The sequence below is a fragment of the Borostomias antarcticus genome (genome assembly GCF_949987555.1).
Source record: "Borostomias antarcticus genome assembly, chromosome: 21".
Classification (NCBI taxonomy): Eukaryota; Metazoa; Chordata; class Actinopteri; order Stomiiformes; family Stomiidae; genus Borostomias; species Borostomias antarcticus.
Window position 1 is genome coordinate 1,758,959 of NC_140254.1, and position 21,203 is coordinate 1,780,161.

Below are 21,203 nucleotides of genomic sequence, written 5' to 3' on the forward strand. Positions count from 1 at the left end.
TATATGTTGGAATGAATGTCATGTTGCAAGCTGTGCACATGTACAGTAATGTGTGATGGTACTTACAGGTAACTGTCAAAAATATCAATAAAAAATATGCAGAGGGATATTACACTACTCTGAGCTACAAAAAAGGAGCTAATTCACCTCTTCCTCCCAGCCACCTCCCAGCTGCTGGCTATTTCTGGAGATATTTCCATAACTCCCACTGCAAACATGTCGCTGTCACAGGAATTGATATATAGGTGCCAAAGTAAGGTGTTGAGTCATTTGCATATAATGGCCCTGATAACTGATGTAGTAATGAAAAGCCAGAGCAGGGAGGGAGCGGGAGGCCTCACAAGACTGATGGCCATTTGAATAATGAACACTAAGCAATATCCTCCTGCCTCAAAGCTCTGGAGCTCTGTGGACATATGGGGAGAGTTGGCCAACTACTTAGCAGCGCTCCAGGACTCGAGTCATTGCTTCTCTGTCTCATTTACACTGACACAATTTAGACCACTTCCCAATTACTTTGTGCATATTTGAAATGTTGTATACTTTTACTCGTGAATCTGCCTTCCATAATAGCTTGCTTCAAAAGTCAAAGGAAAGTTGAACTCTAGATTTCTAGTAATTATTCATTTAGAGTAATTGCCTCCCACAGCTGTCGCAGAGTAACTAGGCAACAGAGAGAGTCGGGAATGTATTACAGTGATCTCACTAAGGCGTTAACATTGCACTTATGCCCAGCTCACCGAGTCACACCGAGAAGGCTGCCTACCCTACAGTAGCAAGTATCTGTGGCAAACATTTCTCATGGGATTTAGTCAGCAGGACTTCATTTTGAGCGAGAAAAAAACAGCTCAATATGGAGGACAAACTTTTGTGTTCACCTTTCTATAGCACTGATGATGGTTAGTCATCCTCCATCAATAGCCGAGAAGACTCACTTCTTTCAAATTATAATTGCTGTAGACGGGAACATGACAATAATACAATAGGCCTATTTACTAGGGGGACAGCACCTATCTCAGGAGGTAGAGCAGCCAGCTGGGCATCGCAAGGTCATCAGATCCCAGCTTCCAGAGTGTGTAGCAGTGTCCTTGAGCAAGACCCTGAACCCCAAAATAGCTCACATGCAGCACAGTGGTGCAGTACCTAGTACTGTCACCTTACAGCAAGAAGTGTGGGGTTTGCATGTTCTCCCTGTGTCACGAGTTTGCCACATAAAGAACCCAATATGAAAAACATGCAGAAGAACAGATCGCTAACGCTGTCTGTCCCTGGTGACGACGGACAAGAGCACCTGGTTTGGTCCCCGGGCGCGCTGCCTACTGTCTTGGGGGAAGGAGGATGGGATGGGTTAAGAGCAGGAGAGAAGTTTCATCCTTGGACGCTCCAGCCACTCGTGTGTGTGTGTGTGTGTGTGTGTGTGTGTGTGCGTGCGTGTGTGCGTGCGTGCGTGTGCGCGCGCGCCTCAGCATTGCCATCTACCTACCCTCAGCATGCAAGATATGCATACAGTATTGCCAGCACTCTGAAAGGTACTGAACAAGGATGGCTTACCTTGAGCCACCACCGACCCTCGCGTTCACTACGGCACTCCTGGCTGGCTAGCGTTGTCTGGGCCAGCCCAGTCCTCTCGTTCAGTCCGCTCTGTGGCTTTAAAATCATATAAAATATCCGTCTGAAACGCCTCAGCTACGGTAGCGTCCGAGTCTCTGTGATTGGTCTAGTTGATTTCCTCAAAGTTCTTCTTCCAAGCGAGCTACTCCGTGTGCTCCCTCGCGCAAAACTCCGAGTCCCTCGCTCACGTGGAGCTCCCTTTGTCGCTGTCTCGCGCCACACGAGACCACACCCACTCACAGACTCTTCAATGCACATCCAACACTTTCTACACACTCCTAGAGTTATATATATACTGTTGGGTTTCATCGTTAATGTAAATAATAACCCAAAATAGACAAAAACTCCATAGGCTTTCTACTATTCTTTTTCAGACCGCTCATGGCGCTCCTACCCACTAGGCACGATCTCATACAAGGGGATATTGTTGCATATTACACTACAGACAGAAGCATTGTGTTTTGACAGACTTCAAGTGAGTAAAGTTCAGTTGACACAACTTTTGTGTGTGTGTGTGTGTGTGTGTGTGTGTGTGTGTGTTGACAGGGCTGTCATATCCCCCCCAGGCTGCAGATAAACAGCAGTAGTAAAGTCACGGCTGTGTGTGAATGGAGCCTGACATGGGGAGATGACACAGGGAGGGTTATCGGCTACAGAGCAGGCAGCCTCAGTTCACCAGGCCCCACTGCTGCTCTCCCCACAAGGGTAATTGCTTCCTACTCTCCTGCTGCCCACTGACAAACAGCTGTCAGAAGTGGACTTGGACTTTCTCCGTTTCCCTCTCTTTTACTCTATCTCTCTCCCTCTCACTCTCTCTCATACTTTTCTCTCTGCCTTTCTTTCTCTCTCTCTCTCTCTCTCGCTTCCTCTCTCTCTCCCTCTCTTTGCCTTTCTTCTCTCTCACCCCTTTCATTCTCAATCACGGGGGGAAATTGGAAGTTTGACGGATTAGGAAAATGAAATGGTGGCGTGAAACATCTTTAAAGCTCTTCCTGTCTGAAGGCCAGACAAACGTGGCAGATAAGGGGGGGGGGGGGTTGGAGCGAGACTGGCATATGATGATGATGTTTGAGATGGGAAGGATAGAGTCTGATCCTAGGGTGCAAAAGCTGGATTTGTTTACAATCTTTGTTCAAATGATGGCACACTGAGTAGTGCCTTCTGCCAAGTTTTTCAAAGAAAATATGAGGATGTTTTTAGTATTCCTAGTTTTCAATTAGGTATAAACAGATTACTCCAGTGATCCTATTTGATTGATCCAATATAATAATAATAATAATAATAATAATAATAATAACTTTTTTCAGGAAATCATCAACAATCGACAAAGAAAGCACAGACAACAAATCAGACATAACAGTAAGAAGGGACAATAAACAAACTAATGGAGACTGGGTGTGTGTAGAGTGGAATTCAAATGTGAAGGCAACATAAAACAGGTGAGTTTTGAGGGTGAATATTAGCCGTTACACGCAGAGCATGTACCATTGCACATAGTCTCGCAAAGCCAGACCTACACTTCGTTTACGCTGTGCCAGCGCCGGAGAAATGTCTGGCCGGACTCATTGAAATTCAGGAATTCAGGAAAATGATTGTTGTTTCACATAGTGAAGGGGACTTAACCATAACATGCAGATAGGGGAGGAGTCTGGCTTTAATCTGATTGTCGCCGCTGACTGGGCCGGGCGAGTAATCCGTAGTCACTGATTGGACAGTAATAAACGAATGACACTGCTAACTGCATCCCCAAAAACTTCATCTGTTGAGTCGAGACAACATTGCACATGACCATGACATCATCTCCCAGAGGTCCCGCCTCCCATCTCAACCCCAGGGTGCTACTCCCACAGAGGAGAGGACGCGGCGCTCTGATTGGCTGCCCACTCCGGTGCAATGCTAGAGCTGGCGGCTTGTACAGTGCTTCAGCGTTGATCATCTGCTGCGGTCTTCCACACCAGGGCCCAGTGAAGCCATGCAGACTGGAGATCCTGCCCCTGTCAATGGCCTTCAGCTGCCATGAGCAGGGGTGTAGTGGTGAGTAAAGTCGGTGTACTCTGACTCAAGAAATGGGTATACTGTAGCATAAATGTGTACTGTAGCAGTTTTTACATTAGTGGTGTTTAAAGAGGTGGATATACTGTGAGTCCATAGATAAAGAAGTGGGTATACTCCATATATCTCCCTATACCCGCCACTACACCACTGGCCACGAGGGCACTCTTTGGCGCCACCCCTGGTCACAGTGGGGAAGAGACGTCGTCACACTGAACCGTACTTCATCTACTCATACGCAAGGAGCAGCTGGTGTGGCAAAGGCCCTGATTGGACTGTCACGCCGCATCAACCATGCTGAGGGAAAAATCCACCGACTTGTGAACTCGTGACATAGTTCAGAGGCCCAATTAAGACTGCGTGTGCTCTCTCCCACTCGGCTGGACAAGTGCCTGTTGACTGGGTCTGAAATCTGACTGGCTGTGGTGCCATGTCTCCGCCCGGAGTGGAGGGGGGAGGGGGAGGGGGGGGGGCTTATTCCCCAGCGTGGTTATAGAAGCAGCGTTTACCACGCTCCCCCTGGGAAAGCAGACCCAATCAATTCAAAGCATTAACACACACACTCACACACACTCACACACACTCACTCACACTCACACACAAACACTGTCTGCGGAGTGTCTGTGCCTCTCTCTCTCTCTCTCTCTCTCTCTCTCTCCCCCTCCGTCTCTGGTTCATCCCAAATTATAGACACGGAGAACCAGGTAAAGTAATTAAAAGTCAGCTAACTTGTGCCGCGTGTGAAATCATATCAGAGCTCTCGCTGATACCCATGTCAGGGAGAGGGACTCTGGAGCTGCAGTAGACGTTAATCTTGCACGTGGAACTAAATTCGATCTCTGTGCAGGTTCTCTTTGCACGACCCCTTTGGTGAGAAGAACCATAGAAGTGTGCCGCCGGTGGTTCCCCACGCCTGCAGGAGCTGCGGCCGCTCCACCGTTCCCTCCTCCTCTCACTCCTGTCACAGCGCCCCCTGTGTCCGCAAGAGGGAAGGAGGCCAATCGAGCCACTCGAGCGTGTTGCGCGCGTACCGTGCGGAGACCGAATCGGCAGCGCAGCTCGTATACGCCATCGTGCACGCGCGTGTTTTATAGTGTTTATTTCTCATGAAAATTCGCAATCTTCTGGGTGCCTTTGCGTGAGGTGATGAGCTGTCAGCGGCGCTCGATGTGTCACACCGTACACTCGTCTTTACACCCCGCAAGGACACAGCCAGATGCAGAGAGGAGGGCGTGGCCTCGGCAGGGCGTTCGTCGCCGATTGATCTTCCCTTTAGAAGGCCTTTTTGACAGTAATGGGGAGTGAAACCCCTAGAAAACACCGCCTGTTCCGGTAATCTCCCCGGACCAGTCCATTACTTCGCACGGACCAGTGTGATTGATACCAATGCCGCAACCCACTTTGCTCACTGTGTGTGCGTGCGCGTGGAGCGTGTGTGTGTGTGTGTGGAGTGCGTGTGTGGGTGTAGACAGTTTAGAGAGTAGAGAAGAACTAAAGTCAGACACAAGCATTGCAGACAACATCATCGGCTGAATTTCGATTTCGACTGCTCTCGCTGAGATCGAAACAGACTGGGCCTTTTGTTTTTCTTGCCGTCGCTGTTTTCATGTGAGCGGTGGGGACCGGCTCTCTGGGCTCCACTAGCTGGTGATTAATGGATAACGTGACAGCAGCCTCTGGTATTATAGCTCTCTGTGTGTGATTAAGCCACCAAATAAAGGATATTCATTCAGGGGGAGGGGGGGGGCGTTATTATCTCTTGGGAAAAATAAACTAATGCTTGGATAGTATACCACACATGACAAAACAAAACGAAAAATACAAATCTGATTTATGGGCAGTAGACCTCAGCTTCACTCCTATACTCGTTCCTCCCACATGCGTGGCAGGGCCCACTGTGTGGAGAGGTAACCATGCCTCTCAACGCAGGCCCACTTCATATCAATAGGCTTCGTCAAAGGGGCGCTATATATATATCATTTCTATGAATCCCTCTCTGTAATAACCCACCAGTGTGAGGTGCAACTAAGAACAACACGGCTTGCTTACAAAGAGATTGATAATTGGCATTAGCTCCACACTTCTTTAGGACACTTCCACACCAGCTCCCGGGAACGGCGTTCAGTCACAGAGCATTAAGCGCTAAGTTCAGATTTGTTCATTCAGGTTTTTTTCTAAAAGGTTCTAGAATGTTCTCCGAATGTTGTCCGTTCGGGTTTGTTGCCTGATGGTTAAGTCCCGCCATCTTGCTTCCCTTCAAAGTAAAACCTCTCCCCATTTATCAACATTTATTAAAACCACATCAGCAACGTACATTTAATCAAGCGTGGTCAAATATCATTCAATCGCACATTAAGCAAGCCAGAGACATTCATTAACCCACTAAGGGGAAAGGGGAGAGATGCTCTCCTTGAGAATGTGAGAGAAGACCTTGGTCAAAATACTCTTTCAAATCATTTTAATGACTTATCTGTGCTTGATACTGTAGCTCTTGTCACCATGGAAACAGCCAACTGACACTACAGGCAGACTCAAGCAAACAATAACGTAACTGAAAGGATTTCAAACAGTATTTTTGAGAATTGGAGAGGACAGTACAGACGTCTCTCTTGACTGGCTCCTTCCAGCCACCTCTCCAGACTGAGGGACCAGACAGATCCGAATCAGAACCCTCGACACGCCGAGAGCCCTTTTCAAAGGGAAATCTCAATCTATAGAGCCCTGCTTATGGATGGCTTATTGTGTGTCCAGTACCCATGTTTATACCAAGTGCCTTTTGAGACCTTCAGATCACAGTATTTGGTCTTAGACCGATTTCAGCGAAGCTCAAGCTCAATTTTGTCTCGTCAAAAGCATCTCATTATCCTGACGTTGCTTCGCGTCTGTCCTGAGAAGATAGTGAATCAGCTCATCAGTGTGCAATTCAGACAGACGTCGAGGAGCCTTCATAGTCTGGCATTTTCCTTTCTCTTCTCCACGAGCACTGATACTTAAATTCCAGCACGTATACGACTCTGCAAACGAAACCGCGCGCGTATGCTCTTTCCTTTGTGATTAGTGAATGTGAAAGTATAAACTCCGGAATGTTTTGCGACCCCGTATGGCCCGGCGAACAGCAGACGCTCTGCGCTGAGGGTCCAGGAGGGAGGAGAGAAGACTGCAGATAAGTGGGAGAGGAGAGGAGGGAGAGGGGAGGCCGGTCGGAAGAGCAGGAAGGGGGGAGGGAGACGTGACTTAGGAGGAGAAGACGAGGAAGAGAGGAGGTGACCGGGAGGAGGGAGGAGGAAGAGGAGAGGAGAGGAGGTGACAGGGAGGAGGGAGGGGAGAGGAGAGGAGAGGAGAGGAGGAGGAGACGGGGAGGAGAGGAGACGCGGAGGAGAGGAGGAGGGAGACGAGAGGAGGTGATGGGGAGGAGGGAGGAGCAAGCGGAGAGGAGGAGGAGAGGGGGAGGAGGAAGAGGAGAGGAGATGGAGGAGGAGTAGGGGAAGGGGAGGTGACGGGCAGGGCAGGAAAGGAGAGCAGAATCTAGAGTGAGATGAGAGACGGTCTTATTATGCAGACGAGGGGACTAGGACACTCCACAACACTCTGGGCGTCTCCTAATTCATCACTGTCGCCAGGCGCGTGTGATGCGACGGCGGGTAGAGCAGCAGCAGCTGCGATGCACCGGCGTTTCCTCACTGATTGATTGTCCCTCAGAGAGTTTGCAGCGCCTCAGTCACAGAGGCTGGGGCTGAGGCCGGGTTAGAGGCTGGGGCTGGGCCTCGACCTGGGGCTAGGAGCCCCTCAGGGCCTTGATTAAGTCAAAGGCAATTCCAGCCACAGGGGGCTTAGCTCCAACACATATTGTTCTTTCTCGGGCCTCTGCCTTTCCCTCTCTCTCTCTCTCTCTCTCTTTCTCTCTCTCTCGCTGTCCATCTTTCTTGCTCGCTCTCTCTCTTTCTCTCTCTCTCTGCAGCCCAATCTCTCCACCCAGACTGTCTTGTCGTCTTTCCTTGCCCTCCTGACAGTTCATTCTATTGCCTTCATTTGATCCCCCCCGCCCCTCTCTCTCTCTCTCCCTCCCTCCCTCCACCCCCCCCTCTTCCTCTCTTTATCTTTGACTGTCCTTCACTGCTGTTCCTCTCTCTCTCTCTCTCTCTCTCTCTCTGTCTCTCTCTCTCTCTCTCTCTCTCCAGCGAGCTGCTGACTGCATAGCCCGACGGCGTCTGAACTTGTTCCATTAGAGCGCCATAAACCCCGGGTGTGTCACGGGGGGGGGGGGGGGGGGGCGAGGCCGGGGATCTTATGCTGCACTGACGTTATTTATCTGTCGTCGCATGCGCCGGGGGTCAGCTCGCCACCATTCTGCCGGCGGGGAGGTGGCGTAGGGAGGTGGGGGGGGGGGAGGTGGGGGGGGGGGGGGGTTGAGGTACGACCTAAAGTTTCACTGCCGGACACGTCGTCCCACTGCCTCCAAGACATCACTGAACTTAAACAAAAACACACGAGAGATGGAGGAGGTGTTTTCTTCTTCTCTCCCCCCAGGATTAGAGGAAGCTGCTGATCCGTTTAAAGCGCATCAAAGGGATCCCTGGGACACCGGACAGAGAGTGTCAAGAGACAAGACGGTCCCAAGTTAACTGACGGTCCCCGATACCCATACACTCATTGCCTTTGTCTCGAGCACGCAAGCGCACACACACATACTGTACACACATGCACGCGCACGCACGCACAGACACACACACGCACACACACACACACACACACACACACACACACACACACACACACACACACACACACACAGGGCACACAAGTCAAAGGGCAGTTGTTGTCCCCTGGTGTCTGTCTCAAACAGAGCCTCCAGTCCTCTCCAAAGTGTTCTCCTCTCTGTCATGGATTAATTGGATTTTCTGACCCAGTTCCAGACTCTGCCCCCTATCCTATCGTGTGTGTGTGTGTGTGTGTGTGTGTGTGCGCGTGCGCGTGCGTGTGTGCCTGTCAGGAGGCTGTGGCGAGTGATTCTGGGGGCGGTGAGTGTCGTCAGCCACTTGCTTCCAGGCTGCGCAGCTCCATTGTCCCCCCTGCCACCCCCATGTCACCGCCACCCGGGACAGCAACAGCCGGCAGACAAAGACTGACAGCCTCTTCAAACCCCCCCCCCCCCCCCCATCATCCCCCTACTCCCTACAGCCAAGCTGAGGCCGTCACAGCCACGGTCAGAGCCTCCACTATTGCTGAGTGCCTGGCATTCCTGGACGAGTCTAGGGGTCCGTTTCTTTTCGGTTAACCCCCCAGTCCACGGCTGAGGGCCCAGGCAAACACACAGGGGAGACCGGAGGGCTGGACCAGACAGCCACGCCACTGCTGCTGAACCCGAGTTAATGCTCCTGTAAATATGACTCTTCCCCTGATCCTCCTACCCCTGGCTCACATACGAGAGAGTACCGCTTACTAGCCCTGAATCTGAATTTTCCAATTTTCGGAACGCCCCAGCCCCTTAATCTGAATTTTCCAATTTCTGAAATGTGATTCAGGGTCCGGAAAGCCTCTCGTCAGGAGCGATCCTGCGGTCGGAATTCTATCCAGCGTCCTTTGAAATGCGATGGCGGAATTAAACCGCGTGATTGGTTAGGAGATGAACTAACCGCTGAGGACTCCTTCGGCCACAGCCATCTGGGGGAACGGCAGACTGCTCAGACCGAATAATGAAGTGAAACAAAATGGCAGATCAGCATCATGCCAACTGCTTACGGAGGCTTTTGTAAATGTTGTTCTAGCACGCGTTCTGAAAAGGGGAAGTATCCGTCAGTGGCGTTTATACGGTGCTTCGCGGAGCAAAAGTGATGGCGCTTCCTTTTCCATGACCATGTTTGGCGTGATCAATATAAAAACGATGTCACAACTCTTGTGTCATGTGTCACAGCTCTTGTGTAGATATTTGTTGCCCTTAAAAGAAGACATGGAGGGGACTTCTAATGAAGGCTCAGAAGAGGCACAGGGGGTCAATCCGCTGGGGAACGCTCCTCGCTCTCACAGTCTCTGGGGTCGGAGGAGTTAGTCGCCTTAACGTGTGGCGGAGCGGAGCGAGAACAGCGGGCGTTTGCGTTCCTCCCCCGCCCCCATGGTCTCAACTCGGATACCGATTGTGCTGATTCACGACTATTGATTTAAATTTCCCGAGGACTTATTATCCCAAAGCTGCAGCCGTTACAACCGGAGGCGCTGAATCTTGGGTAAAATATCCTCAGGGGGGATTTAGAAACGCCTCCCCCTGCTGTGTGTGCTGGACAGGGGACAACGGTTAGCGCGTGCCTCTGAAGACAAATGGACTTGAAGTAACGGCGGTTTTATTTGGGCCCCTCTTTTGAATCCCGCAGCCAGCCCATTGGACGCCTTTGTGGCCGCGGCGACCAATCACGGCTGAGCGAGGCTGGTTTTTGAAAAGTGCACTGCGCCGTGCGTGGCCCCTTTGGCCCCCGGCCTCAAAGGGGGATTTTGATTTGCTCAGATGAGATGCAGCTTCCCCTTTCAGTGGCGCATTTAAAATTTCAACCGCCCATGTTTGAATTTAATAGCGTGCCGTTTGTTTTGGCAGGGGACCATAGGCACACTCAGGCCCATTGTTGTGGGGTTACCCTCGGGGAACGCTCAGGGCCAGCCTTAGTGTGCCCCCTACTGCTCAAATATACACACAACCAACTATATGTGTTTAACATTTTTACTGGAGACTTCTCAGACAAGTTGCAGGTTTATATTTGACAGAGATGATATGAAAACAGGAGACTTCTGCCGAAACCTCTCAAGCTGGAACACCTCCAAGTTCAGGGGGCTTGACCTCATGACCTCCCGCCGCTCTCCCCTCCTACAGGCCTCCGCAACAGCAGCCCCTTTTGTGTTTGTGCTTGAGGTTGGAGGTCGCTGCCGTTGGGAGGGAGGGAAGGAGAGGGAGGTAGCGGAGAGGTAGAGACGGTAGCGGGCGGAGCCTGTATGTTTGTGTGTGTTTGTGTGTGGGCGTGTGTGTGCTTGTGTGTGTTTGTGTGTGGGCGTGTGTGTGCTTGTGTGTGTTTGTGTGTGGGCGTGTGTGTGCTTGTGTGTTTGTGTGTGTGCAGCCTGAAGGTGATCGGGTCAAGATGGGCAGCTCTGTGTTCCAGATGCACTCCGCCCCTCCACATCCACCCCTGGCGCCCAACGAGGCTGTAACTGATATTCTCTTATCTCACCCACGCTCTGTGGGTAGGGGGGGGGGGGGGGGGGGCTGCACCGGGCTTGGGTCCAGCCTGGCAGACCTGATACCTGGGAAGCCTCTCTCCCTGAAACCCGTCCAGTCCCTCCACCCTCCCCTCCTCGCCCCCCTCCTCTCGGGTGTGATGCCGAACCACTGCTGCACTGTGCCACTGACGAGCGTCTGACTTTGAAACTTCCTCACTCTCTCCTCAGAGAGACGGCTCATGTTTGTCTCAGTCAAGCAACCTCAGAGTACCTCTTAGTATTTTGAGAGAGAGAGAGGGAGAGGGAGAGGGAGGGGGAGAGAGAGAGGGAGGGGGAGAGAGAGAGAGAGAGAGAGAGAGAGCTGCTCCTAACTGTGCTGTCCTCCTTTCTGGCACATTTTTATCGACCCCCCCCCCCCTGCTCTCCCTCCCCTCCCTCTGGTCCTCTGGTCACTTTACCTGAGTCCATATGATGTGCTCATGTTGCACTGTCGCCTAATGGCCGTGCACTCACAGGAGATTGTCAGTGTCTCCTTTCCTGCCTCGCTAAAACACCGATGTCCGAGATTATTTCCCTGTCTCTCAGCTCTCAGAAACAGACACTAATTTAAGATAATAGCTGTGCCCTCGGGACTTCCTGTTTTCAGAGGAAACTGCTCCATTACGATGGTTATGGAGGATGATGGCTTTTCTACGCTGTGGATTCATCTTTTCAGGAACAAATGTGATGTTCCGTTGACCTCTGAGATTATGTGTCATTTGTTGCGCGTGTTGAGTGTGCGTTGTGTTTGTCATGCTTGTTTTCCCTCGGCTCTGATAAAAGGTAGCCCGGCACTTTTCGGCGAGAGACCGCGCCTCGTTATTCTTGTTTGTAGACGGCGGGATTTCGGCGAGAGGACACGATCCCAAACAAGCCGGCACATAGTTCGGGAGGTACTGTAGAGCAGCCGGCCGGGGATCGAAAGGTCCCCGGTTCGATCCCAGCTCCCGGCTGTGTGCCGAGGTATCCCTGGGCGAGACACTGAATGCCAAAACTGCTTAAGTGTGGCACGATGTCGCATTACTTAGCACTGTCGCTTCACAGCAAGCAGTGTGGAGTTTGCATGTTCTCCCCGTCTTCACAAGGGTTTCCCTCATAATGAACCCAATACGAAAAACATGCAGAACAACAGAACGCTAACGCTGTCCGTTCCTGCCGAAGACAGAGAGGACCACTTGGTTGGCCCCCGGGGGCCTTCCATGCCCGCTGCCTACTGTCTGCTCCCGGCTGCCCTCGGGGAAAGGACGACAGGATGGGTTAAGAGTAGGAGAAGAATTTCATTGGTGGACGCTCCAGTCATTCACGTGTGTGTGTGTATGTTTCGGCGTTGCCGCTTACACCATGTGATGTGTCTGTCTCACTGCGTGACCAATAAAGATGTTTGATGCTTATTTGACGCTTGCTGTTTTTGTAATAAACAGAAAGTCTCTCGGGGTATGTTTGGTGGAAACCAGATTTCTGTTTTCTTTGTTTGGACGCGCATGGTGGGTCTGGGAATGTTAACCTGCCCCACAGTCTCTAGAAATTAATTGCTACAACCTATGAAATGGGCTGCAAATTGAGTTCAGTAAACGTGTGTGAGCAGGAGAAGCTCTCAAGTACGCATTTCACTGTAGAACGAAATAAACTGACTTGACCTGCCGAGAGATGCAACCCCTCTTGTTTAGATGAAAGGAACTAGTAATAAAATGGATGCCAATGCAATGTGTTTTCCCACAAACTACAACCTGGCAAAGCCACACACACACACACAGAAAGAGAGTGCCATAGAGTGTGTGTGCGTGCGTGTGTGTGTGTGTGCGCGTGTGTGTGTGTATGACTCAGTAAAGTAGATACCGAGTCCACTCAGAGCTCACTACCACCTGTTCAAACAGGATGTCCCTTAAGTGTCCCTGGCACATGATGCAGAGCCGGGCGAGGGGTGGGGGGGTGGGGGGCGCAGACGTGCTCTGGGTGAGAAATGACTGTCGGAATGGAGAGAGAGGGAAGGAGGAGGGATAAGCTGAGGGAGGAGAAGAGAGCTGGGTACTGTAGGCGCAGACATGAAACAAAATAGCAGATCACAGGCAATATGATGAAGGGCAGGGGAGAGAGAGTGGAGTGGGGAAGGGTGTGTGTGTTTTGTGCCTGTGAGTGTGTTTGTGCGCATATGCGTGTGTGTGTGTGTGTGTGTGTGTGGGCGTACATATTTGTGTATCACCTCGACACAGCGCTGGATGTGGGGTGGGGCTGGAGGCAGTATTGGCTTGTCAACCTACACTCCGTGGCTATGTTCCTGGTAATGCACTATTGATTTCTGCTACGCAGAAAGAGGGCATCACAAAGATTACTTGCATCCACTCATTTCTCTGTCACTTGGTGTCAAGCTGGTGGGTCGCGACAATCAAGGAGTCCAAAAAAAGGGAACTTAGAAACAAGCAAATATATTTATTAACCAAATAAAAAGTGAAATGGGTCGCGTTTCTATTTACCCTAGTGAAGGAACTGCTTTCGCTACGAGTGTTTCCCTGACTATCCCCTAGGGGGCGCCGTAAGGTACGGGTACATCGTTAGACGAGCTGGTAAGATATATCGTTAGGTGGAGCTTTCCCTGGGCGCAGTGCTGAAAAGGAATTAATTGATGCCGCAAAGTCAAATAAATTACGTTTTAATATAGCGTGTTGTCATAGTGAGACCTCATGATAGTTCAAATTCACACACTAGCATATAAAATAAAGAGCATGAATCGGGACATACTGTATCTGTATAAGTCTAGTCTGGGACCTCTTGAAAGGCCAGGAACTATTATGATAATGATAATAACTAATGATGGTGATGATGGCTAAATGGGTGACATTTTGTTCTAGACGGTATTTGGAGAGGACGGCACAGTCTGAGGGCGTATTCACATATGTTAGTGCACCATTGATGCGCACCAAAAGCGAAAGTGATACATTGTTATCATTTCTCAGCTACTGCGGTTCGCTTTCACACAGCACTTTCTTTACTCTGGTCCAAATGCAGCACCACAAGTCACATGAAAAGGCTCAGTGCTGTCATTGGTCAATATCTTTCTGGGGGCGGGTGCAAGAGCGTCATGAAAAATGTTTTAGGTCAAACATGTGGCGTGCACAAGGTAGTTGCGTCGGTCCGAGTTCGCGCACTTTCACACCATAACTGCTGCGCACAAGAATTCGGTTGAAGCCTCTCTGAGACCACCCCTTCTGGAGGGTCTCGGTGCAGCTGTTTTGGTGCGCACCTGAGTGCGATTGCTGTGTTCACACAGGCCTAAACGAAGCGCTCTCGGGCCCAAAGCTCATTTGGTGCGCACTAACTAGTGTCTGTGTGAATACACCCTGAAAGAGCATCCAGAGGACTGAAGTTGCTCCTGATGAAATGATTAACATGAATCATGGCTACGCGGACGGCGTCTCCGTTGGTTCCTTGGTTTCAGTACCAGGATGTGTTGTAATGCAGCCATGCTGTAGCCTAGACAGCACATGAAGCACGGATTAGCTGTGACACAAATAGAAGATGACATTAATTAATGTAATCAATTACACCTGTGTCCACTCTACTATGGGTCGACCCGGTCTCATTCGATTAATCAATTTGCCTAATATCTGGTGGTATCCTACAGTACAGTATATTGTGGTGACAGACATAAATGCCATGCCATCAAATTGCTCTGTTACTGTTATTTTGTTGTTCACAGATTGGATTGGTATTATGGATAGTCCCTTAATTGTATTTGGCTATCATCACGATAAGACTAGACAGGTGAAATGACAACATTCCCACGATGTGTTATGTAGGCTACAAATACATTGTTTTCATCATTAATTGTCATAAAGTTGATTCTAGTTTAATGATGTATTTTAGAGGTAGGGTAGATAGATGTGCACTATAGTATATTGCAACTCTCCCTATGAAAAGTATAATTTTTGCTAAAACTATGACAGGATGAATGGAGTGCAAGGGACAGCTTACGATAGGCTCAGACCGCCCTTAAGAAAGTATCCCTTAAGTAAGGTATACATTAGCTAAGGAGGCTCTGGGAAGCTGCCTGTTAACTAAAGAGAGAGCTAGTTTACAACATGTCGCACTACGATGGCTCTGGGGAGCGCGGCCCTGAGCGATGTGCTCAGGGAGAGGGATTCTTCTCCAATGAAGGGCAGAGAACAGGTGATGGCTCCTGGGCAGAGCGCACAGGTGCTCCCCATCAATGGTAACGACCCCCCTGCCCACCGCCACCAGGGAGAGACACACACACACGCACACGCACACACACACACACGCACACACATAGGGCCGTAACACTTAGGACTTCTTCATACGTATGTGTGTGTGTGTGTGTGTGTGTGTGCGTGCGTGTGTGCGTGTGCGTGCGTGTGTGCGTGCGTGCGTTAGTACAGCTATCTCTCCAGTATTGCATAGACAGCATAACAGCCAGACTGTGGAAGGAAGGGAAGCCTAGTGTAGATTGAAGAAGCAGCAGGTCCTGTGTGCACAACCATCAGACCTGATAATGCCTCGGTGTGTTCTGAATGCAATCCAGGTCGGCCGAGGGGGTTCCTTGATTGTTTGAGGTTAGCCGCGAGCCTACGCCACATTCATGACCAGCTGGTGTTAGTTTGTAGATTTCACACTTGCACAGCGTTAGCACTGTGGCGCTCGGCAAATGGCAGAATCTGCATCGGTTTCGTGCTCCAATAAACAAACAATTGAGGAGCTTGGAGCTGCAGCCAGCCTATCAGATCATAATACCGTCCACATAGAGACCAGTCTAGTCTGCTCCCCTATTGATCAGCCACCCTTCAAATATCATCTTGAGGTTAACACAGCGCTGGGGTCTGCAATAGGGGGGGGGGGGCGACTGTTGAAATTGAAATTCCATGATGACCTTCTCCGAACGCCTTGATCGGCGGCAGCGAATAAACGAATAAACCGGCAGGCCAGCGATAATCGAGGACGATTTGACGCACGAGAGTGATTAACGGAAATGCAGTCGGGCTGCTAGGCACTCTGTGAGGGAGACGAAAAGGTAGTTGATATGATGCTTTGATTAAAATGCATTGTGTTTTGCTTGGCCCTTCTCGTGAAAGATGGCGTTGTCTGGAATGAGAATGCGGCCGCCTGAGTTATACAGAGTATTATTGATGGCAGCAGAGGATGAGAGCCTGAAGAAAAATGGCAGAGGGCAACATAAAGATAAAGGCACCATAAAGATAAAGGCCCCGCCTCTCTCCCCCTCTTCCTCTCTCTCAGCACTCACCCCCCTTTCCTCTCTTTCTGGCTCTGCCTCTCCTCTCTCCTTTCCCTCTCATCTCTCTCGCTCCTTCTCTCTCTCCCCTCCCCTCAACTCTCTCTCCCTTTCTCTCTCCTCTCGCCCTTTTCCTCTCGTCTGTCTTTCTCTTTCCCCTCTCTCTCTCTCTCTCTCCCCTCAACTCGCTCTCTTTCTCTGCCCTCTCGCCTTTTCCTCTCGTCTCTCTCTCTCTCTCTCTCTCTCTCTCTCTCTCTCTCTCTCTCTCTCTCCCTCTCCCTCTCCCATCCCTTCATCTCTTTCTCCCCCATTCTCCCTCTCTCCTCCCCCCTGTGTTTGTGCTGTAAGTGTGATAAAGGCGGGCCGGCCTGCGACTCGGGGGTCTCGCCCCCCTGCTCTGATAGGGAGGCAGCAGAGCCGAGGCTGTCCCTAATCTCCTAATGCATGTTCCCTCGTCCTTTGCAGGGTCACTGGTGGATATAGATGGGGGGTCTTATCACCTGTTATGGATTTATGGGAACATTTTCAGCTGCGGATATTTTCATTCCCAAGTTGTGTGTGTGTGTGTGTGTGTGTGTGTGTGGAGGTGGGGGGGGGGGGGGGGGGGGTTGTGTGTGCGTGTGCCTGTATACCCCCTCAAGAATAGCAAAGGTTATCAGCAGCAGCCATTCCAATGGAGTAGTATCAATGCTGTCTTAATTAATGCATTTATCAACTTAATGAATCAAGGTGAATGAGGGACCTTGAGCAGTACACTTAATTAGCTGCTTTTTGAGGTCTTCATTCAGTGAATAATAAGGCAGAGTTCCTCCGATCGTGATGACGATGGTTATTTATTTATGCGTAATTTCCCTCAGTGATCACTTAACGTGTGGCCGACCCAGTAGATTTAGCCTAAAGCTGCACCAGAGACAAAAACTACTCAATTGATTTCCAAACAGGCCGCAGTGTAACACATGCTTTCCCTGTCTCCCCCTTTGTATATGAATCATAAAATATGAAAAATAAAACAATGCTTGCGAGCCAATAGTATTACGACTTCTGATCGCTCCGTACACAGAGATAGTGTGTGGCACCAACGTCGTAACGCTATTGGCTCACGAGCCTTAGAGGTGGTAACCAACCTCAAGACATCTCAGACAGAGATAAACACAACATTCATTTTTGAAATGATAAATTCATAATCAATTTTTTTTTTTTTTCTTTTGGGGAAAGAATACTTTTATTCTGCACCTTTCTAAAAGCTCTGTAGATGTATTATTTAGTGATTAGTCTACATTAAAAAAAATCTATAGCACCTTTAAAAATGGGTTGCACCCTTCATATCTCCCTCCCCCTGTGACGGTGATGGGTGGGGATCCAGAGGCACAGGGCTGGAGAAAAGCAATTTAGCCCCACGCCCCCCACCCCCCCCTCCCTCCAGAGCCTCTCCCACGTCAGGGCTGTCCTGGCGGGGGCGGCGGACCGAGTCGCAGCGTCACAGCCTGCCCGAGAGAGGCGAGGAAGAGACAAGAGAGAGGAAATTCAATGTGTTCTGAGAAGACGGACTGCCTCCCCCGAGAGCAGCTAGTTATCAGAGGGGATTTCAGCCAACATTAACTCCACCGTTCAGGACGGGGTCAGGGAGTGAGGACACAGCGACTGGGGGGGGGGAGGGGGGTAGCACATTTAGTGACAGCCTACAGTATATGGATGCAACTCAACGGCTGAAGTAAAAAGTTATCTCTGTACTGGTTGTGCTTAACCAGTCCTGGTAAAGTGTGGTTGTGGTGTGCGTTACCAGTCCTGTCTGCATTGGTACCAGGGGCCATCTGTGGGTTCTGGAGACTCACAGAACGGCCGCCGGCGATAACCCCAGGTGGGCCGCTAGGATAATTGCTCAGCACCCCCCACGTCGACAAATCGTAACCCCCCCGCCGGGGCCGTTTTTTTTGCCCCAGCACATCCCTGATTGGTACCCACACATTAATACGCTATCGATCGCAAATTCTGCTAAGTGCTATTTAGAGATTGTTTACATTGGGGATTGTAATGAAAATCATTTCATGCCCCACGTGTTAATGTGTTTCATTATTACCGGAAGTTTGTTGGCGTGCGCGTTTCTCACACAGAGGACACAGGACAGGCGGCTTCCCTCAAAGACGTTCTGAGGTCACGGCGCCTCGGCCAGCCTAGTGACTGTGACAGATCTCTCCCCATGCAGGGAGCGCGAAGGCTGGCACGCGCTAAGATAATGTCCCCCAGGCTTCTGGACTATCTTAATCACTTTACCTGCCAAGGAGGCCAGGAGGAAGGTCAGAGAGACTTGGACCTGAGCCACCTATGTGTGCGTGTGTGTGTGTGCGTGGGTGTGTGTTATATCTCTCAGCATGTGACTATGAGCCATATCTTTTAGTTTTCAAGCATTTGCTTGGTTGCTGTTTGACTACTGAGCTATCCACGACCAGACGCTTCTCTCTCAGTGACGCCAGCTGCATCAAAGCCAATCCCATTTGACCGGTACAGCTGAGATTTTATACTCTGCTTTTATTGTTTTTACTGTACTACTGTAAATTGTACTGATCGTGCCAGTCTATCAACATCCAGTGCTGATACAATGTGTGGATAAACAGTCTAGATAAACAGCATCTTGGGCATCTGCTTGTTAGTCCCATTCCTGCCTCGCCAGTATCGCTGTTGGGCCAAGGCCAGGGGGGGGGGCAGCTGTCGGAAGGCAGCTGTCGAATGGCAAAGCTCCCCTTTATTTGGGTCTGTCTGTATTGACGTCTCCTCCTCCCCCTCCCCTGGCCAGGAGAGACCCGCGGGGATGAGAGAGAGCGCCGTTGTGATCTCTCTCTGATCCCCTCTCTCTGATGGAAGTCTCGCTCACGTCGGCGTCGGGGCTTTGAACGGAGGAGATCTGAGGCAGAGAGAGAGAGAGAGAGAGGGGCGGAGTCCTCGGGGCGGGTTGGGGGGGGGGGGGCAGTAGCCTCAGCGGGCCCTAGACTCGGCGCAGACACACCTGTATGTGGGGGGAAAAAACAGACCCAAACAAATCAGATGGCAAGTTTACCCTGCGGCTTTCAATCTTGGTGCAACACAGTCTGTGTAATTAGCGCATTATCCAAGTGTGTGAACAGGTGCCACCTGTAGGTGTTTGGTTCTTCTTCTTCATCTTCTTATTTGTTTTTAATGCATTGCCTCAGTGATAGAAGCTCTGGACTGACTTTATCAGCAGCAGCATTGCTAAGACCCGCCCCTTACCCGCCAATCAACTCTCTCCCACAGGCTCCTACATAATGGTGAACTCCTCCCAGCATGCCGCGGGCAGCGCGGACACCTGCTGCTGCGCCCGCTCAGCGAGAACGACACACACTGCATCCAGTTCAGCTACTTCCTGTACAGCCGCGACGGCCACAGCCCCGGGGACCTGCAGGTCTACATCCGGGTCAACGGCGGCCCGAGGGGGAACGCCGTGTGGAACGCCTCGGGCTCCCGCGGGCGCCAGTGGCACCAGGTGGAGCTCGCCATCAGCACCTTTTGGCCCAGCGAATACCAGGTAAGAGCCGGTAGCCCCCGCCGGAAATAGACCTCGCCGTCGCGCTGCAATTAAGTTGCATTTAAGCTGCACTTAAGTCGTGTGGCGCGGTAATTGCGGTGTTTGTGGATTGCCAGGTGCGTTCGCGGTGTGTATATAATACTTCTCCATTCGGCGGAAGGCTGGAAGACGGTAATCAATATCTCTGTGTTGCGCGCATGTTGGGTTGACAGGGCGTTATTACCTCGTTTGTGTAGAGGCTGCTCTTTGATGGGGTGGGGGTGCAGCAGCAGCCTCACCTCATTACGGACAATGATTTATACCCCACGCTTTTTCTCGTCCTCTCATCCCTCCCACTCCCCCCCCCCCCCCACCACCACCACCATGTCCTTAATGAGACGCCATGGCTAGCGTGAGGAATCGTGGGCGCAAAGCTCCGCTGAGCAGTCAATTGACCTCAATTGCGAGCGACCCTCGGAAAGGGGGCTGGGTTGGGGGGGGGATTTGCTTCCATAACCTTGGTCCTCTCCGGGGCCCATCTCATAAATCAAGAGCCAGTTAATGAGATTAGAGGGCTGCGCGGATCAATGAGGACGGGCCGCTCTTCGGCATCCTCAGCTCCGCTGCCCGCCAGCCTCGCAAACAACAGGCCGGCCTGATTTAGAGTAACGATTTTCACCCCCCCCACCACCCCCACCCACCCCCCCAAACGCCCTTTTCTGCAGCAACATCAAAAGTTTACACCACCGAACGAACGCCTCGCTGTTTTTCACACGGTGGAGGTTAAGACGAGAGAAAGGAGGGAGGGAGCGGGGTGGGGGTGGATAGACTCGGGGTGGGGGTGGATAGACTCCGGGGGGGGGGGAGAAAGGCGCCGTCTGAACAGAGGTGCATTAGCACTGTAACTCCCGACTCTGATGGCTGGTGTGTGCGCTGGGGCTGCCAGGCTGTTATATAAGCGGCTGATGAGAACGAGCTGGAGCTCCTCTCTCTCTCTGTCTCCCTGCCACCAACCCACACACAGGACAGATTGCTTCCTTGTTCCTCCTGTAAACGTGATAATGAGGCAGGTAAAGCCGAGCGGATGAGAGAGGAGAAGAGGGGATGGGAGAGAGAGAGAACGGAGAGAGAAGGTGTGAGGAGAGGGGGGATTGAATCCTACTTACAATTCCTATTTACACTTTCAATTCAATTCAATTCAAAGTCTATATTGGCAGGGAAACATACGTTTAGAATGCCAAAGCAATCACAAAACGTAAGAGAGACTAAAATGTTAGATACACTAAAGAGATCAGTGCGGTGCAGGGATACAGATTGGCAGTTGTTACAGTGGTCTCTCCCTCTCTCTCTCTCTCCCTCTCTCTCTCTCTCCCTCTCTCTCTCTCTCCCTCTCTCTTCTCTCCCTCTCTCTCTCTCTCTCCCCCCCACCCCTCTCCCTCTCTCTCCCTCTCTCTCCCTCTCTCTCTCTCTCTCCCCCTCTCTCTCTCTCCCTCTCTCTTTCTCTCTCCCCCTCTCTCTCTCCCTCTCTTTCTCTCTCCCCCCCCT

General features: G+C 51.0%; 1 protein-coding gene across 1 annotated transcript in view; it reads left to right on the top strand.

Annotated features, from left to right (window-relative positions):
- LOC311322978 (receptor-type tyrosine-protein phosphatase U-like) overlaps positions 1–21,203 on the top strand; it is a gene marked incomplete at both ends in the record, with an annotated part of 178,953 nt that overhangs the window by 66,069 nt on the left and 91,681 nt on the right. Inside the window, 2 exon segments of the mRNA XM_084455098.1 lie at positions 19,409–19,441; positions 19,444–19,679. Of these exon segments, the coding sequence (XP_084311224.1) occupies positions 19,409–19,441; positions 19,444–19,679 (269 nt within the window).